We start from the raw sequence: 19480 nt of genomic DNA on the forward strand, positions 1-19480 counted from the left end.
ATGTTATTAATGTTAATCTCTTTGGATTGCCGCACCAGACTGCAGATATATAGAAGTCTTTAATAATCAAGTTTCTGATAAGAGCACTTATTCTGCACAATTAAACAAATTGCACACATATGCACGTTACAAGACCTTAAGCCCTCTTAAACCTATTTGAACATACAGTATATAGAGTAGTATTTGCCTTTTAAATGTAGAAAATGAGCATTATAAGAGTTTTTACCTTAAACTGGGAGCTAACAGTAGGTCGGCGATACTTTGATCCACACTTGACTGTGTCCTGCCCCGTCCACGTGTTGACTCTCTCAAAGAGTTCATACACAAAATCCAACCTAATGAAACAGGAGGGTGTGAACACGTCGTCACAGAAAGCAGTTACACAACTGCACACAAATGCATGCAGACTAACATATGCACACACCTGCTTTCCCTGAGTAAGTTGAGAATATCATCTCTGAACGTGTCTCTGTTCTTCTCTAGGATCCCTCGTACGTCATATACAACCTGCAAACAAAACAAGGAAGTGCATAAGAGACCACTGATGCTGACTACGTTTATATCTCCACTATATATCCAGTACACATCACACCTAATATAATGAGAGAGAGATATTACACTGAATGTGATTAGGCTTTTTTCAAAACATACCTTTACTTTATGAAAATCCTTTCTTGTATTTCAACTTTACACATTTTTAAGTGAACAACATGCAAATTGTACACACTATACCATTTAAAAAGCAAAATAGAAAATTTGGGTCTTGACCACAAAACCACGGGTCACACGGGTCTATTTTGGCGCTTTTCCATTGCATAGTACCCCACGGTTTGGGTCGGGTTAGCTTACTTTTGGGGGCTTTTCCCTGGGTGCAGTACGTAGTACACTATACTTTTTTTAGTAGCACCTCAGCTGGGGTTCCAAGCAACCCGAGCTGATACCAAAATGTGACACGAAAACACTGTCGATCACTGATTGGTCTGAGAGAATCGTCACTATAATGTAAGATTAGCTTTACTTTTGTGCTAGCTTGTGCTGTCTCTAGTAAACCTGTTGTCATTTCTGCTTTGCTGTACGTTCCTAAACTCCCTTTAGCAATGAAAAACATACACCGACGCCACGGGTGTCTGAACAGAAACTGTCATGTGAGACAGATGTAGGGATATACGCGATGTGCAAAAATCTATTTGTGGTGGTCAATTTTAATTTTGTGGCGGACTGAGAAATAAATGAATGTATGGGACGCTCTCACTTGTATGATGTCACAGCAGTGGGTAGCACAAATATAACGAACGCCTATAATCCCTCCCACTCCGAAGTGTCACTAAACTCGATGGAAAAGCTAACCAAGCCAAAGTAAGGTGAGCTGACCCGACCCAAACCAAACTGTGGGGTACTATGCAATGGAAATGCGCCATTTGTAGCAATAGCCAACAATACATTGTATGGGCCAAAATATCGATTTTTTTAATGCCAAAAATCATTAGGATATTAAGAACATGTTTAATAAAAATGTCCTACTGTAAATATATCAAATATGTATTTATCATTCGTAATATGTGTTCATTTGGTTAAGGTGATTTTTAGTGCACCCTCAAATGCCAGATGTTTTAATATTTGTGTCTCAACCAAATACTGTCCTTTCCTAACAAACCATACATCAATGGATAGCTTATTTATTTAGCCATGGTCACAAATGATCAAACTATCCTTTCAAAGAAATGGTTATTAATAAGATACTCCTTTAATTAAAGGCTATGTGAAATCATAAAGTTAATAAATAATTTTAAGTCTAATATTGTTTTTCGAAAGTGTCTCCTGTAACTACATCTTTAAATCCAAATCGTGCAAATCTAAATTATGCAATAAAAATACAGCATATTCCTGTAAACACCATGAATTCAGATTAAACACAGTGGAAAATGTACTGTACCTCTCCTGCATAGTGCTTGATGCCAAACTGATGAACTGCAACACGGGGTTTAACATAAAACTGATTCCTCTACAGAGACATGGAAAGAAAATCATATCACCGATTGCTATTAAAGTTCCCAAACATCCAAGAGGTCAGTCGTGAATCATTGTGGTTCTTAAAATGTGACACTTGCTTAAATACTTGGTCACATGCTCTGGTCTATAACTGATAATGTGTGTGTTTGTGAAGACGTACAGAATGCTGACTATGGAGTTTTTCCAGCAGTGTTTCATCTGTGCCTTTAGGAAAATGACTTTCCTCATTTATGAGAGCCAGCAGACCCAACTTCTGCAGAAAACATAAATGCACATACAGGCTCAGATGTGAAACAACCGAATGTAGCCAGTGTTGCATTTGCACCTTTATACGTCTTTACCTTTTCTATAAGATCAAGGCACTCTCCGTTGTCCATCCAGTTGACATCATCCCAGACCAGTCCTTCTCTGTGATCAAATACAAACACAGGAAATAAAAAATAAAAGGTAGGTAGTGTAGTTTAGGTGTGTTAAGCACAAACAGGTGTGGTGATGTCGGTGATGTGCTGAGTTTGCGGTACTAAAGATGACTAACTTGTTGTACTCAAGTTGTTCCAGGGAGAAAATGTGCTTATTGAAATACTCCTGCAGTTTTTCATTTGCATAGTTGATGTTGAACTGCTCAAACCGGTTCACCTGAGAGAAGGAAACACAACCGATGGGAAGTCACATTGCAAATGCACAGGAGGATAAAACCTGCGTATGAAACGGGCCAGCAGAAATCTCACCTCAAAGTTTTCAAAGCCGAATATGTCAAGGATGCCGATGGATCTGAAGTCTTCAATACCATTGATACGGCTGTTTAATTTACGAATGATCCAAGCGAAACACTGAGAATAGAGAGCCATCGCCATAGAGTCCCTGGAGTCCACCGCCTGTAAAACACACGCGCATTTTACATTTGTTTTCACAAACTAATAATACACACAGTCATTGAAAACATCATAAAAATCATGTTTAATATCACATTTGGGATCATACATCCTCTATTGAAATTGAAGTTTATAAAATAATATACACAATTGTTTGTGCTTGCGGTGCTTGCCCTGTAAAAATTATTAGTTGGTTCAACTTAAAAAAGTAATATACCTGGCTGTCTTTTAAAGGATTAGTCCATTTTCTTAAAAAAAATCCAGATAATTTACTCACAACCATGTCATCCAAAATGTTGATGTCTTTCTTTGTTCAGTCGAGAATAAATTATGTTTTTTGAGGAAAACATTCCAAGATTTTTCTCATTTTAATGGACTTTAATAGACCCCAACACTTAACAGTTCCCTTTCAGTCGGTCACTACGACGTCACGTCGTGACCGACGAATTGGGAACTCGCTTAGAGAGACCAATCTGCTTCGAATACTACTAAAACGCCAATGAACTTGGCATTGAGATATTTGCATAATGCTGGCGCCGCCCCGCCAGGTGCGTATATAAGCAGCAGGTGCAAATAGGGAAATTAGCTTTTTATCGCTTCGAAAGCCGGCAGTATCTGCTACTGAGAAGCTACTTTACTCTGGTGGGATTCGATTGCTGAAGTTGGTTGGACTAGCAGTACCACAGCGGACGCCTCGCTTAATTCCACGGCTCTACACCTGTTTTGTTGTTTTGAGTAGTGTGTGCGTTGCCTTCCCTGTGCGCATCATCAACTGAGCATCTGAGTGAATTTCCCTAAAAGAGTGATACGAGAGAGCTTTGTGCCTTGTTAAAGGCAGCCACTCTCTCGTATATCCGGACATCACCGTCCTTTTCAGGATGGCTTTTCGTCCGTGCGATCTTGGGTGCGGCAAATACATGGGTCCGAAGGACGGTCACGAGCGTTGTCTTTCGTGTTTGGGCATCGAGCACGCAGAGGCAGCGTTCGCTGGGGGTAAGTGTTCTCACTGCGAGAACATGTCCCTTGTGGATTTGCGCAGACGGTTGTCTTTCCTCCGGGAAAAACGCAACCCTCGTCATGCGAGTGCTGAACGCCGCCACGGTGCGGCTGTGAAGCTCTCGAAGGACGACCTGCGCATCACTGTGCTGAGCCGAGCGGGGGATTCGTCCTCAGGCTCTCAGCCTCCTCATCCACAGCCGGTTGATGTGCCGATGGAGACTTCAGCGTCGTGTTCTACGATGTCTCTAGAATCCATCGTGCCGCCCTCCGGGTCCACCGACGCTGCAGCATCCGAGGGTGGGCCTCCTCCCCCTGACGTGGACCCCGACGCCCTTCCTCCCTCTGGTTGGGTTGGGACGCCGGAGTTCGATCCAGAGATGGTGGCCGTGCTCGCTCGAGCGGCGGAGACCGTAGGGTTAGAGTGGGTTCCCCCCCCTCAGCCCGAACCGTCCCGCCTGGATGATTGGTTCTTTGGAGCTGCCCGGGTTTCACAACTCTCTCCACCGGTGCCTTTCTTCCCCGAGGTGCACGAGGAGCTGACTAGAACCTGGAAGTCGCCGTTTTCCACGAGATTACGGCCGTTTCAGCCCTCCCCCTCACCTCCCTCACCAGTGGAGCCGCTAAGGGTTATACGGGGATCCCTCCCGTGGAGCGTGCTGTCGCGATGCAGCTGTGTCCGGCACACGCTCCCTCTTGGAAGGACCGCCCAACCCTCCCCTCTCGTGCCTGCAGACAGTCCTCCGGTTTAACGGGCGCTGCCCACCAGGCATGTGGAGAGGCGGCCTCAGCCCTGCACGCAATGGCGTTGCTGCAGGTTCACCAAGCCAAAGCCTTGAGGGATCTGCACGAGGGAGGACACGACTCGCCTGTCCTTTCGGAGCTCCGGGCTGCCACTGACCTGGCTCTTCGCGCTACGAAGGTGACAGCGCAGGCGATTGGTCGTGCCATGTCCACGATGATGGTCCAGGAACGCCACTTATGGCTATGTCTGGCGGACATGTCGGATGCGGAGAAGAACAAGTTCTTGGACGCTCCAGTGTCGCAGGCTGGCCTTTTCGGTGAGTCGGTGGAGTCCTTCGCCCAGCAGTTCTCCGCCGCCCAGAAGCAGACAGAGGCGATCGCTCAGATCATGCCCCGGCGCAAGCGACCTGCATCTCGCCCTCCAGCGCCGGCGGGCCCGTCTGCTCCTCGCCGAGGGCGCCCTGCGGCGGCTGCCTCCACCCCCCCCACTAGAACATCTTCCAGGCCACGGAGGGGGAACAGCCGTCGGCAGCCCGCCCCGCCCGCTTCCCGTGGTAAACGGAAATCGAAGCGGCCCTGAGACGGGCGACCTGGAATCGGATGGGATCACTCTTCGGGAGACGGTGACGGCATCGCTCCCTCCACCGGTAGAGGGCCGGATGGAGAATCCTTGGTTTCGTTTTGTTTTTGTTCCGCCGGCTTCTCAGCCGGCACCCACAAAACCACAAAAAGAGTGCATTCCTATTCCTTCTCCAGGTCTTCAGAGGATCGAGAGAGATGTGAGCGGGCATTCACATGCTCTTCCTCCCTCTCCTCTATCGCCAGCGGGTGTTCTGAGGAGTTCCAGCTCTCCGCTGAGGAGACGGGACCACCAGCACCCTCATCGGAGTCTGTGCTCTCCGCTGAGGAGACCAGACGACCGTCACCCTCAGCGGGCTCAGGTCAGTGTCTCACACACACATACTGTAGATACTTATGCTGTTCCAGCAGACGTACCGGCAGTACCACCTGTCCCGCTCCGCCGCCCCCCCGCGGGTACCCCGGTAGTGCCGTTAATTCCCCTCGTACGGTCCCTGGGGGCTTGGCTTCAGCTTCCCAGCCCGTCTCGTTGGGTTTTACGCACTGTCCGCCTCGGTTACGAAATACAATTCAACCGGCACACACCCAAATTCTCGGGCATTCGTTTCACCACGGTGAAAGCGTCCGATGCACATGTACTGCGTGCAGAGGTCGAAGTCCTGCTGGCGAAGGACGCGATCGAGCCGGTCCCTCCAACCGAGATGAGATCGGGCTTCTACAGCCCGTATTTTATAGTACCCAAAAAGGGCGGGGGGTTACGACCGATCTTGGATTTGCGCGTTCTGAACAAATCTCTGCAGAGGAGGTCTTTCAGGATGATAACACCGAAGCAAATATTCAATTCAATTCGCCCCCAAGATTGGTTTGCGGCTATAGACCTGAAAGACGCGTACTTTCATGTGTCCATTCTCCCTCGTCACAGACCGTTTCTCCGGTTTGCATTCGAGGGACGGGCATACCAGTACAAAGTTTTACCGTTCGGGCTATCCCTCTCTCCCCGTGTGTTCACGAAAGTAGTGGAGGCGGCGTTAAAACCCCTCAGAGAGAGCGGCGTTCGCATATTGGCTTACCTCGACGATTGGCTTATAATAGCGCATTCTCGACGGACGCTTTGCGAACACAGAGATTTAACGCTTCGGCATCTCGCCCGTTTGGGTCTTCGGGTCAACTGGGAAAAGAGCAAACTCTGCCCCACGCAGAGGATCTCTTTTCTCGGGATGGAACTGGACTCGATCGATTTATCGGCGCGTTTGACAGAAGAGCGCGTCCAGTCAATTCTGACTTGCCTCGGTTCATTCCGAGGGAAGAATGCGGTCCCGCTGAAACAATTTCAAAAGCTCCTGGGGCATATGGCAGCAGCAGCGGCCGTGACACCGCTCGGGCTGCTCCATATGAGACCGCTTCAGCGTTGGCTTCACGATCGAGTCCCGAGGAGAGCGTGGCGCGCCGGCATCCATCGTGTAACCATTACACCTGCGTGTCGTCTAACATTCCCCCCGTGGTCGGACCCCGCGTTTCTCAGGTCTGGTGTGTCCATGAGACAGATCGCTCGGCATGCTGTTGTACATACAGATGCGTCCGACACGGGCTGGGGTGCCACGTACGACGAGCTTACGGCTTCAGGGGTGTGGACAGCACCCCAGTTGCACTGGCATATCAATTGCCGAGAGTTGTGGGCAGTATATCTGGGACTTGTACGCTTCGCTACGGAGCTGCGAGGGAAGGATGTACTAGTACGCACCGACAACACTGCGACCGTTGCGTATATCAACCGTCAAGGCGGTTTGCGCTCCCGTCACCTGTCGCATCTCGCTCGTCATCTCCTCCTTTGGAGTCAGAAGCATCTGAGGTCCCTTCGTGCCATTCACATTCCGGGCTCGCTCAATACAGCAGCGGACGCGCTTTCTCGAGCTGCGCGCCCCGGCGAATGGCGACTCCACCCCCAGACGGTCCAGCTAATTTGGAAGAAGTTCGGTCGTGCGCAGATAGACCTGTTTGCGTCGCCAGACGATACCCACTGTCGCCTATTTTATTCACTAACCGAGGGCAGCCTCGGTGTGGACGCATTGGCACACAGCTGGCCTCGGGGATGCGCAAATACGCATTCCCCCCAGTGAGCTTAATCGCACAGACACTGTGCAAAGTCAGGCAGGACGAGGAGAGCCTTTTACTGATCGCCCCATATTGGACGAGCAAGAATTGGTTTCCAGAGTTAATGCTCCTCGCGACAGCCCCTCCCTGGCGGATTCCCCTGAGGAAGGACCTTCTTTCTCAAGGAGGGGGCACATTATGGCACCCGCGCCCCGACCTGTGGGATCTCCATGTGTGGTCGTTGAGCGCGCGCAAGGTTTAGGTGATTTACCGCAAGCGGTATCTAACACAATCAACGCGGCACGAGCTCCGTCTACGAGACGGGCTTACGCGTTTAAATGGAACCTTTTCGTCACCTGGTGCTCTTCGCAACGCGAGGACCCCAGAGAATGCCCTATTAACATCGTGCTTTTATATCTTCAACATAGGTTAGACGGTAGGCTGTCACCCTCCACCATTAAAGTTGATATCGCTGCTATTTCTGCTCATCACTCACTTATTAACGGCAGATCAGTTGGCCAGCATGATTTGGTTATTAGATTTTTAAGAGGCGCTCGTAGGCTAAACCCCTCGCGCCCTCCTTCTATTCCTCCCTGGGACCTGTCCATGGTGCTGAAAGCCCTTCAGGCCCCCCCGTTCGAGCCTTTGCAGTCTGCGAGTCTGAAGCTTTTATCAATGAAAGCTCTGACCCTGCTAGCATTGGCCTCAGTGAAGAGAGTAGGGGATTTACATGCATTCTCTGTTGACGACTCGTGCCTTCAGTTTGGTCCTGCTGCCTCAAGCGTAACATTGAGGCCCAGACCAGGCTACGTGCCCAAAGTTCCCACTACTCCTTTCAGAGATCAAGTGGTGAGCTTGCAAGCGCTGCCTCCGGAGGACGCAGACCCAACCATGGCTTTGTTGTGCCCCGTACGCGCACTGCGACTCTACGTGGATCGCACGCAAAGCCTCAGGACCTCAGACCAGCTCTTTGTTTGTTATGGTGGCCAGCAGAAAGGGAAAGCTGTCACTAAGCAGAGGATGTCTCATTGGATAGTTGATACTATCGCCCTGGCTTATAATCTTCAGGGTATCCCTTGCCCCTTTAATTTGAGAGCGCACTCCACACGGAGTGTTGCCTCATCTTGGGCTTTAGCTCGTGGTTCCTCGCTAACAGACATCTGTAGAGCTGCTGGTTGGGCGACACCTAATACGTTCATTAGATTTTACAGTGTTCGTATCGAGCCTGTATCCTCTCGTGTTCTTTCCTCACCAGGGGGAGCACGGAGAACAGTCTCGCAGGTCGGCTTGCAGCCTCCAACTGATGCTTCATAACTGTGTCAGTATGGAAGGCCTTCAGAACAAAAATGCGTAATGGTTTGAATTGTTCTTCCTCCGCTGCCTTGGCAGCCTTTGTTGCGGAGCATTGGCTGTCAGCCTTTCACTAGCTGTATCCTCGCGAACCTACGTGTCTGGCTCGGGCTCCACATTGTGTCCCACCGGGTTCCTTTGTGAGTATTTTTCCGTGGGGTTAATCCTACCAGCCCACGTTTCCCTTAGCAGAGCACTGCTTTGCTTACACAGCCACGGCTGTCTTTATTCCTCAACTACGGTTGACTTTCGCCCACCATTAGCCCTTAAGACGGGCGGTGGCTTCCGCAGCGTTCCTATCCCGCTCAGGTAGGGCGCTTCCCAGTCGCTGGCACTTCTGTGGGGTTAAAGGAACATCTAGTGCCCGGCCTTCTGCCTTAAAACCTACCTCCTCCTCCTTAAGTGGAACCGGAGGGCTTTTACGCAGTCACTGGAAGAGGTCAGCCCCTAGTGGCGTTTTGATAGGGATTCCCAATTCGTCGGTCACGACGTGACGTCGTAGTGACCGACTGAAAGGGAACGTCTCGGTTACGGATGTAACCCTCGTTCCCTGAAGGAGGGAACGGAGACGTCACGTCCCGTCGCCACAGGTGCTGCCACCTGCTGTTACGGCCGGTCACACTTTCCGGCTTTCTCAGCGAAAAAGAAGCTAATTTCCCTATTTGCACCTGCTGCTTATATACGCACCTGGCGGGGCGGCGCCAGCATTATGCAAATATCTCAATGCCAAGTTCATTGGCGTTTTAGTAGTATTCGAAGCAGATTGGTCTCTCTAAGCGAGTTCCCAATTCGTCGGTCACGACGTGACGTCTCCGTTCCCTCCTTCAGGGAACGAGGGTTACATCCGTAACCGAGACGTTTTAATGCAGTTTAATATTGCAGTTTCAATGCAGCTTCAAAAGACTCTGAACGATCTTAAACGAGGCATAAGGGTCTTACCAAGCGAACCATTTTTCATTTTTGGCAACCAAAAAAACCCCGCACTTTTAAACCACAACTTCTCGTCTTTCTCCGGTCCTGTGATGCACCAGTGCGACATCACGTAATTGCATAATGTCGAAAGCTCACGTGTTACATATATGAAACGCACATTTGTGGACCATTTTAAACAATAAACGGACACAAAGACATTAATTAGTATCATTCAACATACAACAATGTCGTAACGGTCCTCTTTCTCCACACTTGTAAACACTGGGGCATAGCTTTGCATTCGCGCCGGCTCATCACACAGATAAGACCCTTATGCCTCGTTTGAGATAGTTTAGAGTCCTTTGAAACTGCAATTTTAAACTGCATTAAAATTGTGAAGTGTTGGGGTCCATTAAAGTCCATTAAAATGAGAAAAATCCTGGAATGTTTTCCTCAAAAAGCATAATTTCTTCTCAACTGAACAAAGAAAGACATCAACATTTTGGATGACATGGTGGTCAGTAAACTATCTGGATTTTATTTTAAGAAAATCCTTTTTAAGTTCATTCAACTTAAAAATGTTAGTTAACACAAACATTTGTGTAAAAAACTATATTTTTAGGTTAAATTAACTCTAAATTAAATTTTAAGGCAACAAGGTAACTTACTTTTTTAAGTTAAACCAACTTTGTGGTAACTTTTGTGGTAATTCGATAACTAGAGGCGTTTTATTAAAGGATAACTCCACTTTCATAAAACAAATTCTGATCATTTACTCACCCCAATGTCATCCAAGATGTTTGTTTTTCTTTGTTCAGTAGAGAACAAAGTTTTTTGTGGAAAGCATTCCAGGATTTATCTCCATAAAGTGGACTTCAACAGTTTCAAAGGGCTATAAACGTTCCCAACTGAGGCATAAGGGTCTTATCTAGCAAAACAATAGCCATTTCGCAAAAAATTACTTTTAAACCACAACTTCTTGTCTTGCAAAAGCCGTGTAACGTGCCAGCATTATCTTACACATTACATAGTCAAATGGTCACGCGAAACTACTGCTCCATTGTTTACAAATGTGAAGAAAGAGGACCGTTCTGACTTTGTTGTGTGTGAATTGATACTAATTAATGTCTTTGTGTCAGTTTATTGTTTAAAATGGTCCGCAAGTGTGCATTTCACATATGTAACACGTGACCTTTCGATGTGATTACGTAGTACGTAAGGTCTCGCTGGTGCATCACACAGCTAGTGCAAGACGAGAAGTTGTGGTTTAAAAGTACATATTTTGTAAAAATAATAATCGTTCCATTAAACAAGACCCTTATGCCTCATTTGGGATCGTAGGGGTTTTCAAACTTTTTGTGTGTGTGGACCACTATTTGTAATCAAGAATTTTCGCGGACCACCTCATAATACTTATTATAAAATATGTCTACACAAAGTCCTGAATTAATCTGCACATCTAAATAGTCTTACTAGCACTAAAACTATAACTGGTCATCACATCAGTACAACAGGTTTCTTAACCTAACCTAATCATAATTATTTATATACATATTCTTAGTGTTGGGAAAGTTCACTTTCTACATGAACTAGTTTAGTTCACAGTTCACAAATTTTAAAATGAACTAGTTCAGTTCATATTTGAAAATGTTAAACTAGGTCACAGTTCCAAAAATGAACTAATTTATAGTTATTTTTTCCCATATTATTTTTTTTAAATGATTGCCATTATAGCCCATATAGAACCACCACAGACAGCAATTATTTGATCAGTTTTAACACTGAAGCTAAATGTGTCAGATTTCATCTTCATGTCCAACTTTAAATCCTTATCCAACCAGGGTTTACATTAAGCATTGACTGTCTTTAATTTTTGTATTTGCTTACACATACTTTGAAAGGCTAGCTGGGTGGGGGTCGCACCCCGGGCGAGAAGCGCTGCGAGGCATTGCGTGTTTGACAACTCGCAGGTACTGCACACGTGCACGTGCACGTTAAATAGCGTGAGCTTAGTCAAAGTCTATTTCAAGATCCGGAATATGCGTTAGCAGCCTATGTTAATCGTTAACGATTTAGGACAAATATGATGTTATTTAATGTTAAACTATTTGAGTTGCGCGGCAGGAATTTCAGCAGCGTCTGTGTTGTTGTGATGACGCATGCAGCGTGACTGGTGAACACCGAGTGGTGGCGGTGTTGCCAGATTGGGTGTTTTTTCCGCTACACATTAAGGCCTGTTTACAGTGCGTTTTAGTCGGGTTTTCGCCTGGAAGAATATACAAATCTGGCACCCTATTGAACGACGTTAAACTGAGAGAGCGTGCCGTACACAGGCACCAGAATGAATGAGTTCACAGTAACGTTTATTAGGATAACCTATTAAAATCCTTTATTTCTTTTAAATTCAGTTATTGTGTTTAAATAGGATAACTTTACAATTTAAACATCAAATCACCTGCTCGACAGTAAGAGGTGTGCTGATCTCTTCTCCTCTGAGGATCATGGATTTGTGAGTCAAAACTTCAGCAAACTGGGCACAATCCAAACCCAAGAGATCTGCAGATTTACTGAGAGCTACACAGACAGATGTTCAGGTCAGTTTTATTAAAATACAACATACAGTTGCCATTACTGGAAGCATAGAAGAGTGATAAACGGAGAAATGAGCCAATAAAAAAAAATCAAAGAAGCAATAAACATAAACGGTAAAGAAAGAATGCAAATGTGCATCCTTACCTGTTTTAGAGCAAACCTGAGCTCCACCCGCAGTTAAAAACTCAATGTTCCCCACATGCAAAATTCCTGACAAGAGCTTCAACACCTCCTTGATGTTTTCTTCCCCAAACTGCATCGTTCTCAGAGCGTTCTGACACACAACACACAGTAAACAAGTAAATAAATAACAAGAACCATTTTAAAATCTGATTGGGTTAGACACATTTAAAACTTCAGTATGTTGTTCAATGTAGCTGATAAACATGCACGTGAGAACACACAACAATCATACATCAACCATTACGTTGTAAAACAAAATTTGATTATTACAATCACTTATTAATGTAGTTTGGCAACTTTAATAACCAGTACTAAGGCAAATAAAAATGTAATGGTGCAATAATTGTTTATGATAAGCAATGTAATAATTTGTTAATCATTTGTGACCCAGTCTGAAAACTCAGCTAGAGTATTGTACTGCTTTCTACATAAAAATGTGAAAATATAACCTTGATATCTTTAATATTGAATGAGTAAGGCCATGATTGAAATCAAACTTTTTTGCCCCACATCTCAATGAGATTATGAGGCAGAATTTGGGGTCACATTTTTGTTTGGGTGTAGAAAAACTCATATGCTGTACAGTTCATAGTAATGTAAACTAATGTGTTGTTGTGTTGTGACTGTCTCACCAGCACTTCCTGAAAAGTCTCAGAGTCATCGATGGCTTTGTCCTTCATACATCCTGACTGAGCCAGATAATGAAAGTTCTCAGGAGGTGAGAGAGAAAACGCCTCTGTGAGAAAACCAGTGTAGAGAGAGACCTTAAACAAACTGATACCGTGTAACAAACAGGACTGAATCACTGTGACCTTCTGACAGTAACTTTATTGAGTAAAGAGGAAACTTTATATTAAACACAAAATTGCCCTGTTCGTTGTGCGGACAAAATGTGAGAAAAATATAAGGCAAAAGTACAAAATCTAACATTTTATTTACTAGGGATGCACCGAATATTCGGCCACCGAAAGACTTTTATCACGAAACAATACGGCCAAAATGTTGTGATGACGCAGAAACCGTGACCTGCAGGTGCTTGTCTGAAGCAACATGTCTGCGGTGTGGACGTTTTTCAGTATCCCTATGTCTCAATTCGTTCCCTAGCTCCCGAGGTCGTGAATCAGTACGGATCATGGATCGGCTCGCATGCGAGTTGCGGATTAATACGCAAATTTAAGTAGGGAAAGTTTATCATTTGCACGTGTTTCAAAAGCTTGCAAATGTTAACATTCAAGTGATTTTAAACAATTTAACCACAAAAAGGCGCTAAAGTAAGCAGCTTTCTGTACTATGGCACAGACGCACATGCGGTTGAATGTATCCGGTCCAGCTCCAGTCAGATCTGATCATCCCTATGCCCTTCAAAGATCAAAACTCTTGATGTGTAAACTTTAGAGAGAGTTGCACTAAAATACATTTGGCGAATAGAGCAATGAAAAACAACGTAATGTTTTTATGTGGAGGGACTGTTTATGCTGCGCTGTTTGGAATTTGCCGTCCGTCTGTGTGTGCGCGTGGGTTTAAGTGCACTCAGTAGTGCATACATGGAGACGCGTTTAAAAATGTTGTTATTGACAGGGCACATACAAACAAAACACAGTTCTCCACAGTATTCTTTTTCTTATAAAAACATTTGTTAATGTTTTAAGTGTGTGTTTAGATTACAGTCAGAAACTAGTCTGTGCTTATTTGGTCTTAAAGAGACAGTAACCTCAATTAAACTACTTAAAGGAATAGTCTACTCATTTTCAATATTAAAATATGTTATTACCTTAACTAAGAAGAGTTGATACATCCCTCTATCATCTGTGTGTGTGCACGTAAGCGCTGGAGCGCGCTGCGACACTTCGATAGCATTTAGCTTAGCCCCATTCATTCAATGGTACCACTCAGAGATAAAGTTAGAAGTGACCAAACACATCAACGTTTTTCCTATTTAAGACGAGTAGTTATACGAGCAAGTTTGGTGGTACAAAATAAAACGTAGCGCTTTTCTAAGCGGATTTAATAGAGGAACTATATTGTATGGCGGAACAGCACTTTTGGGAGTACTTCGACTCGCCTGAAAAATCCGCTCCCCTTCTCCCTCTCATAATGGGAGAGGAGGGTGTTACTGCGCCGAGTCGAAGTACTCCCAAAAGTGCTGTTCATTTAATGTGATTTCTGTACCTAATGCTAATTTCAGACCTTACTGAATGTGCAACTTTGTTCTTTTTTATACATTTTGTAATTTCTTTATTTCTGTGCATCCCCATTATATACATTTGATTATGTTTTCACATACATGCTTTACCAACAAAGATCAACAACTTTTTATCCTGACCTATGTGTGCAGTCTCCAAATGCAAGACTTCTGATGCTTTAATGCTTTTGATGTCTGAACAATTAATGCATCAGGACACAATTAATCACTTAATACTTGTCAAACAATTGTCTCAATATGCTCCCATTAGATAGAAGAATTAAAATACAAACGTGTTGATCCATTGAGTTGTTAAATTGTGTATGTTTTAACAGGTGAAACACATTCTGTACTTTAGTCTCACATTCATATATATATATGACATATTCATATACATATACATATATATAAATAAATATATATATATATGACATATTCATATACATATATATATACATATATATAAATAAATATATAAATATATATATATATATATATATATATATATATATATATATATATATATATATATATATATATATATATATATATATATATATATATATATATATATATATATATATATATAGTATGCATCACACCAAATGCATACTGTACACTCTTAAAAATGCTGGGTAAGTTTTAAACCAGCATTGGGGCAAAAAGGGATAACCCCAACCCTATTGGGTTGTAATAACCCAGTTGTTCCCAAACTGGGGGCCCCAGCTTTGTGAAATGTTACAAAAACATTTCTTTATCATAAGTTATGTGTAATCAAACCTCAGAAAAATATAGTTACCAACCAACAGGACTACATTGCATTATTTAATATGTTTTGTTTAATTCAATGATTGTTTTATGACATGCATTTCTTTGGGGGTGGGGGTTGGGAAGAAATGTATCCTATACAAAGGGGGCCGCACTCAGAAAAAATTGAGAATCACTGTAATAACCTATGCTTTGTTGTTTTAACCCATTATTGGGTCAAATATAAAAAAAAATCTGGGTTAATTTAACGCAACGGTTTGTCCCTTTTTTACCCAACTATGGCTTTACATAACTCATCATATTTAATTGTACATGAGTGTACAGTACATGTAAATGGAAAATCTGTGAACAATGAAGAGGCCGACAAACAGTGCAAACTTACCCTTCTGCTCAGCGCTGGTTCCAGCCAACAGAGCGTAAAATATGTGAAAATTTCTTTCACCGGGATTCTGACGGACAACTCGATTCTGACACAAACACAGAGAGACAATATAAATGTAAAGTCTGTAACAAATACACGATCAGTGGCCTAGATTAAAGAACAAAAGAAGAATGATGCATGCATAAGCTTCATAAAAAGAAACTCACCTTTTCTAAAAGGTCTGAGTGTTGAAAATTAAAAGTCAAGGAAAATGTATGTACACGAATACAGTTTTTAAAACATTAAAATATGTACACACAATGTATAGCGTAGGGTTTCGATCTAACTACAATCTTAAGGATTTTCACTACTTCACTTTTTTCAGTATGTAATGCTAAGGTTTATCTCATGGTAAAACATTAAAATCTTCATGCATGTTACACGCCTGTTCAGGGTATTATTGCATTCTCAATTTTCTTATATAAATTTCTCTTCTTTTTAAGAGCCATGAAAAGGGAAAGGGTTTATAGTGCTTTGGTACAGTTTTTTTTAAGGAGGACAATAAAAATTTGCAATAATGCCATATAATCTACACTATATGCATGCTGTACATTTAATTTTATTTATTCAATAATATTTTGTTTTCTGATAACTTTATTTTCATGTAAAGCTGCTTTGAAAGCTGTAACTGTAAAAATGTGCTATAGTTGAGTTGATCACTCTATAATCTGTTGGATGTATCCAATATAATCTTTTGGAGACACAATATATAATATATGTCCTGTATGTGTGCTTAAAGAATCCATTGTGTGCCTGTGCTTCAGTTCCTGAGGGGTCGCCAGTCACAACCAGCACATACAATGCAAAAAATGACTTTCATACTTAGTATTTTTGTCCTATTTCCAGTAAAAATATCTAAAATTTGTATTTTCTTTATGAGCAAACCTAAGAAAATAAGTTTAGTTTTCAGACAAAAAATAAACAATTTAAGTAAATTTTTGCTTAAAACAAGCAAAAATGTCTGCCAATGGGGTGAGAAAAAAAAAATCTTAAAATAAGTTTTCTTTTTTCTTTAACACTTAATTTAAGCAAAATTTTCTCACCCCATGGCAGATATTTTTGCTTGTTTTAAGCAAAAATATAATTAAATTGTTTATTTTTTGTCTAAAAACTTGACTTATTTTCTTGGGTCATTTTTGCTCATCAAGAAAATACATATTGATTTAAGAATTTTTAGATATTACTACTACTGAAAACAAAACAAGAAAGGCATTTTTGCAGTGTAGACAGCTTATAACCCAGCTGCTTTACTGATTTGAAGACAAAACATAGACCATGGTAAAAATTGATGGCGAAATGAAAAAAACAATTATAGTTTCCATGCTGTCCCAGTTTGACTTCTGCTGGTCTAACTGGTGAACCAGAAAACCTCAGTTGGAGAAGCTAATTATACACAATAAATAATATTATTTTTTTCTGGGGAGCAGCATCTGTGACCCAACATAAACTAAAATGCAGGAAATAAAACACATGCACAAACACACACATTCATGCATATCTCAGTGGAGGATACAATCTGTGATTTTTCCCCCCTGGATGTTTCCTTGCTGGCTGAAATGAAGCTGGATGAATTTCCCAAAGCGACTAGAATTGTTATTATGAACCGTTTTAGCATTCCCAAAAGCCTCCATGATAGGACTGCAAACATTGAGAAACACACAGAGACAGATTAGCATGTGTATGTGTGTCTTTCCTTTAATCGTACAACGTTGCATGTTGTATAATGTATAATATATACCTGCTCTCCAGAATGGCCTTTTCTACATAAGATGATGCAGTCTTTTTGGTTGAGAGCTCCACGCTCTGCTGACTCATTGCAGAGAGAAAGCGCAGGATCATCTTTGTGCTCTCCGTTTTACCCGCTCCACTTTCCCCACTATAACACAGACAGAAAACATCAGCGTTTGACTGTGAGTTCAGCTGAATGAGTTGCAATGACCTGATTTGGCCAGCAGAAGGCAGACAGAGCTACACTCATTCAGTCTCTCTTCAGCAATGAGGATTTAGTAAGTTTTACTGACATGCCAAAATGAGGTTATCATTACACAGATATTAAACTACATTATTGACGAATCATTGTTTTCCTTGCATGTGTAAGTCACTGTGGATAAAATCATCTGCTAAGTCCCTAAAGTATAAATTATATCTACAGCAGCTGCGGAAAAAAGTTTTTCAGCAATTTCAGGCCGCACTTAAAATAACAAACTACAGAGCCAATTTGCGTTTTTAGTAGATGCATGAACACAGTCCTAGTAAAGTAACCACTGACACAATTTGCATCCCATTACTGTGAAAATGATCCACTAACATGGCAACCAACAAAGTGTCAATTGATAATTTTGAACTCACTTTAATCTATTTTGTTTTAGCAAATAAAATCGTGTGCTGCTATCCTTATTTGTGACCCTGGACTACACATAAGGGTAAATTATTTTGAATTCGAGATTTATACATCATCTGAAAGTTAAAATAAGCTTTTCATTGATGTATGGTTTGTTAGGATAAGACAATATTTGGCCAAAATATTGAGGAAAATCGCAAAAGTTGTCCTAAGTAACTGCATCCAGTCACAAAAATAAAGTTTTGATATATTTAGGGTAGGAAATGTACAAAATATCTTTACTGTGGGTTCACACCAGCCGCGATTGAGGCGTCAAATTCGCATCTACCGCGTCTAGTTTGGTGCTTAAACATTTTGAGTTTACTCGCTTCATTCGTGAGTGAAAGCCGCGCGTGAAATTCTAGTCATCGAGACATTCACACGGAAATTCGTGTAATGGGAGGGGCTTCTGCGACTCCGCTCGCTTCCTGTAACCACGTCACTACTAGAGCAAGCTCCTGATTGGTTAACGCGGCGCGTTTTTCCGCAAAAGTTCACATTTTTCAACTCTTGTGTTTCCTGCAACAATGCTCAATTCGCGCTAACTAGACACACGAATGAGGCGGAATTGTGTCTACCACACCGCGCTAAACACCTCATTTGCGCTGCGAGACCTCCAGACGCGCGTCAACACATCTTCACATTGACTTAACATTAAAATCACTCACGCTTGACGCCTCTACCGCGGCTGGTGTGAACACAGCATTATGCTACATACACACCAAACGCGGGGCATCGCGTTACTCGCTCTAGATTACTCGCGGGATTTAATTTTGTGTCATACTTTTTTTTTGCTTGAGTTGAATATTTTCAACTTGGGCGAAGACGCGCTTGAGGCGAATAGCAAGTGTTATATTGCGACATTCACATCGCCCCACGCGAGGACGCATACTCTGATCTACTCGCGCAAATCGTTGAACTTGCATATGGTGGGAACCCACGATAATGAAACATGATCTTTATATCCCAATGGTTATATTATATCTTTATATCCTAATGTTTTCCTGCATTTATTAGTGTAAAGCGGCTTTGAAACAATTAAACAATTATGAAAAGTGCTATATAAATACATTTGAATAAAATCATTTTGACCCATACAATGTATTTTTGGCTATTGCTACAAACATACCTGTGCACATTTATCCTTCCTTATAAAAGACTGCTATGGCTTATCGAATTGAATGACTTTCATATTTTACTGGTTTCCAAATACACACAATAAAGATATACATTTTAGTCTATGTTATATACATCAGTGTCCATTTGCATTTTGTGTCTGTGCAAAGCTCTCTGAAATGTTTGCGTCAAACTGGTTCCCATTGTTTGCACTTCATGCGCTCTCACCTAGCAGGTATGGTAGTTTGTGGGTATTAGATTTCTATAGAAATTCTTTGTTGTGG

At 42.7% G+C, this 19480-nt stretch overlaps 1 protein-coding gene across 1 annotated transcript in view; it reads right to left on the reverse strand.

Annotated features, from left to right (window-relative positions):
• The window catches only part of myo10 (myosin X), a 70558-nt gene that overhangs the window by 25701 nt on the left and 25377 nt on the right, over nt 1-19480 (reverse strand). Inside the window, exons 5-18 of the mRNA XM_065266556.1 lie at nt 17439-17576; nt 17214-17338; nt 15868-15881; nt 15662-15746; nt 12962-13065; nt 12291-12420; nt 12010-12128; nt 2739-2885; nt 2546-2646; nt 2352-2418; nt 2171-2263; nt 1934-2002; nt 425-507; nt 227-335 (exon numbers count right to left, since the gene is read on the reverse strand). Coding sequence (XP_065122628.1) covers nt 227-335; nt 425-507; nt 1934-2002; nt 2171-2263; nt 2352-2418; nt 2546-2646; nt 2739-2885; nt 12010-12128; nt 12291-12420; nt 12962-13065; nt 15662-15746; nt 15868-15881; nt 17214-17338; nt 17439-17576 — 1384 coding nt within the window. The remainder of the gene's footprint in view (nt 1-226; nt 336-424; nt 508-1933; nt 2003-2170; nt 2264-2351; nt 2419-2545; nt 2647-2738; nt 2886-12009; nt 12129-12290; nt 12421-12961; nt 13066-15661; nt 15747-15867; nt 15882-17213; nt 17339-17438; nt 17577-19480) is intronic.

This window comes from Paramisgurnus dabryanus, chromosome 6, assembly GCF_030506205.2.
Source record: "Paramisgurnus dabryanus chromosome 6, PD_genome_1.1, whole genome shotgun sequence".
Classification (NCBI taxonomy): Eukaryota; Metazoa; Chordata; class Actinopteri; order Cypriniformes; family Cobitidae; genus Paramisgurnus; species Paramisgurnus dabryanus.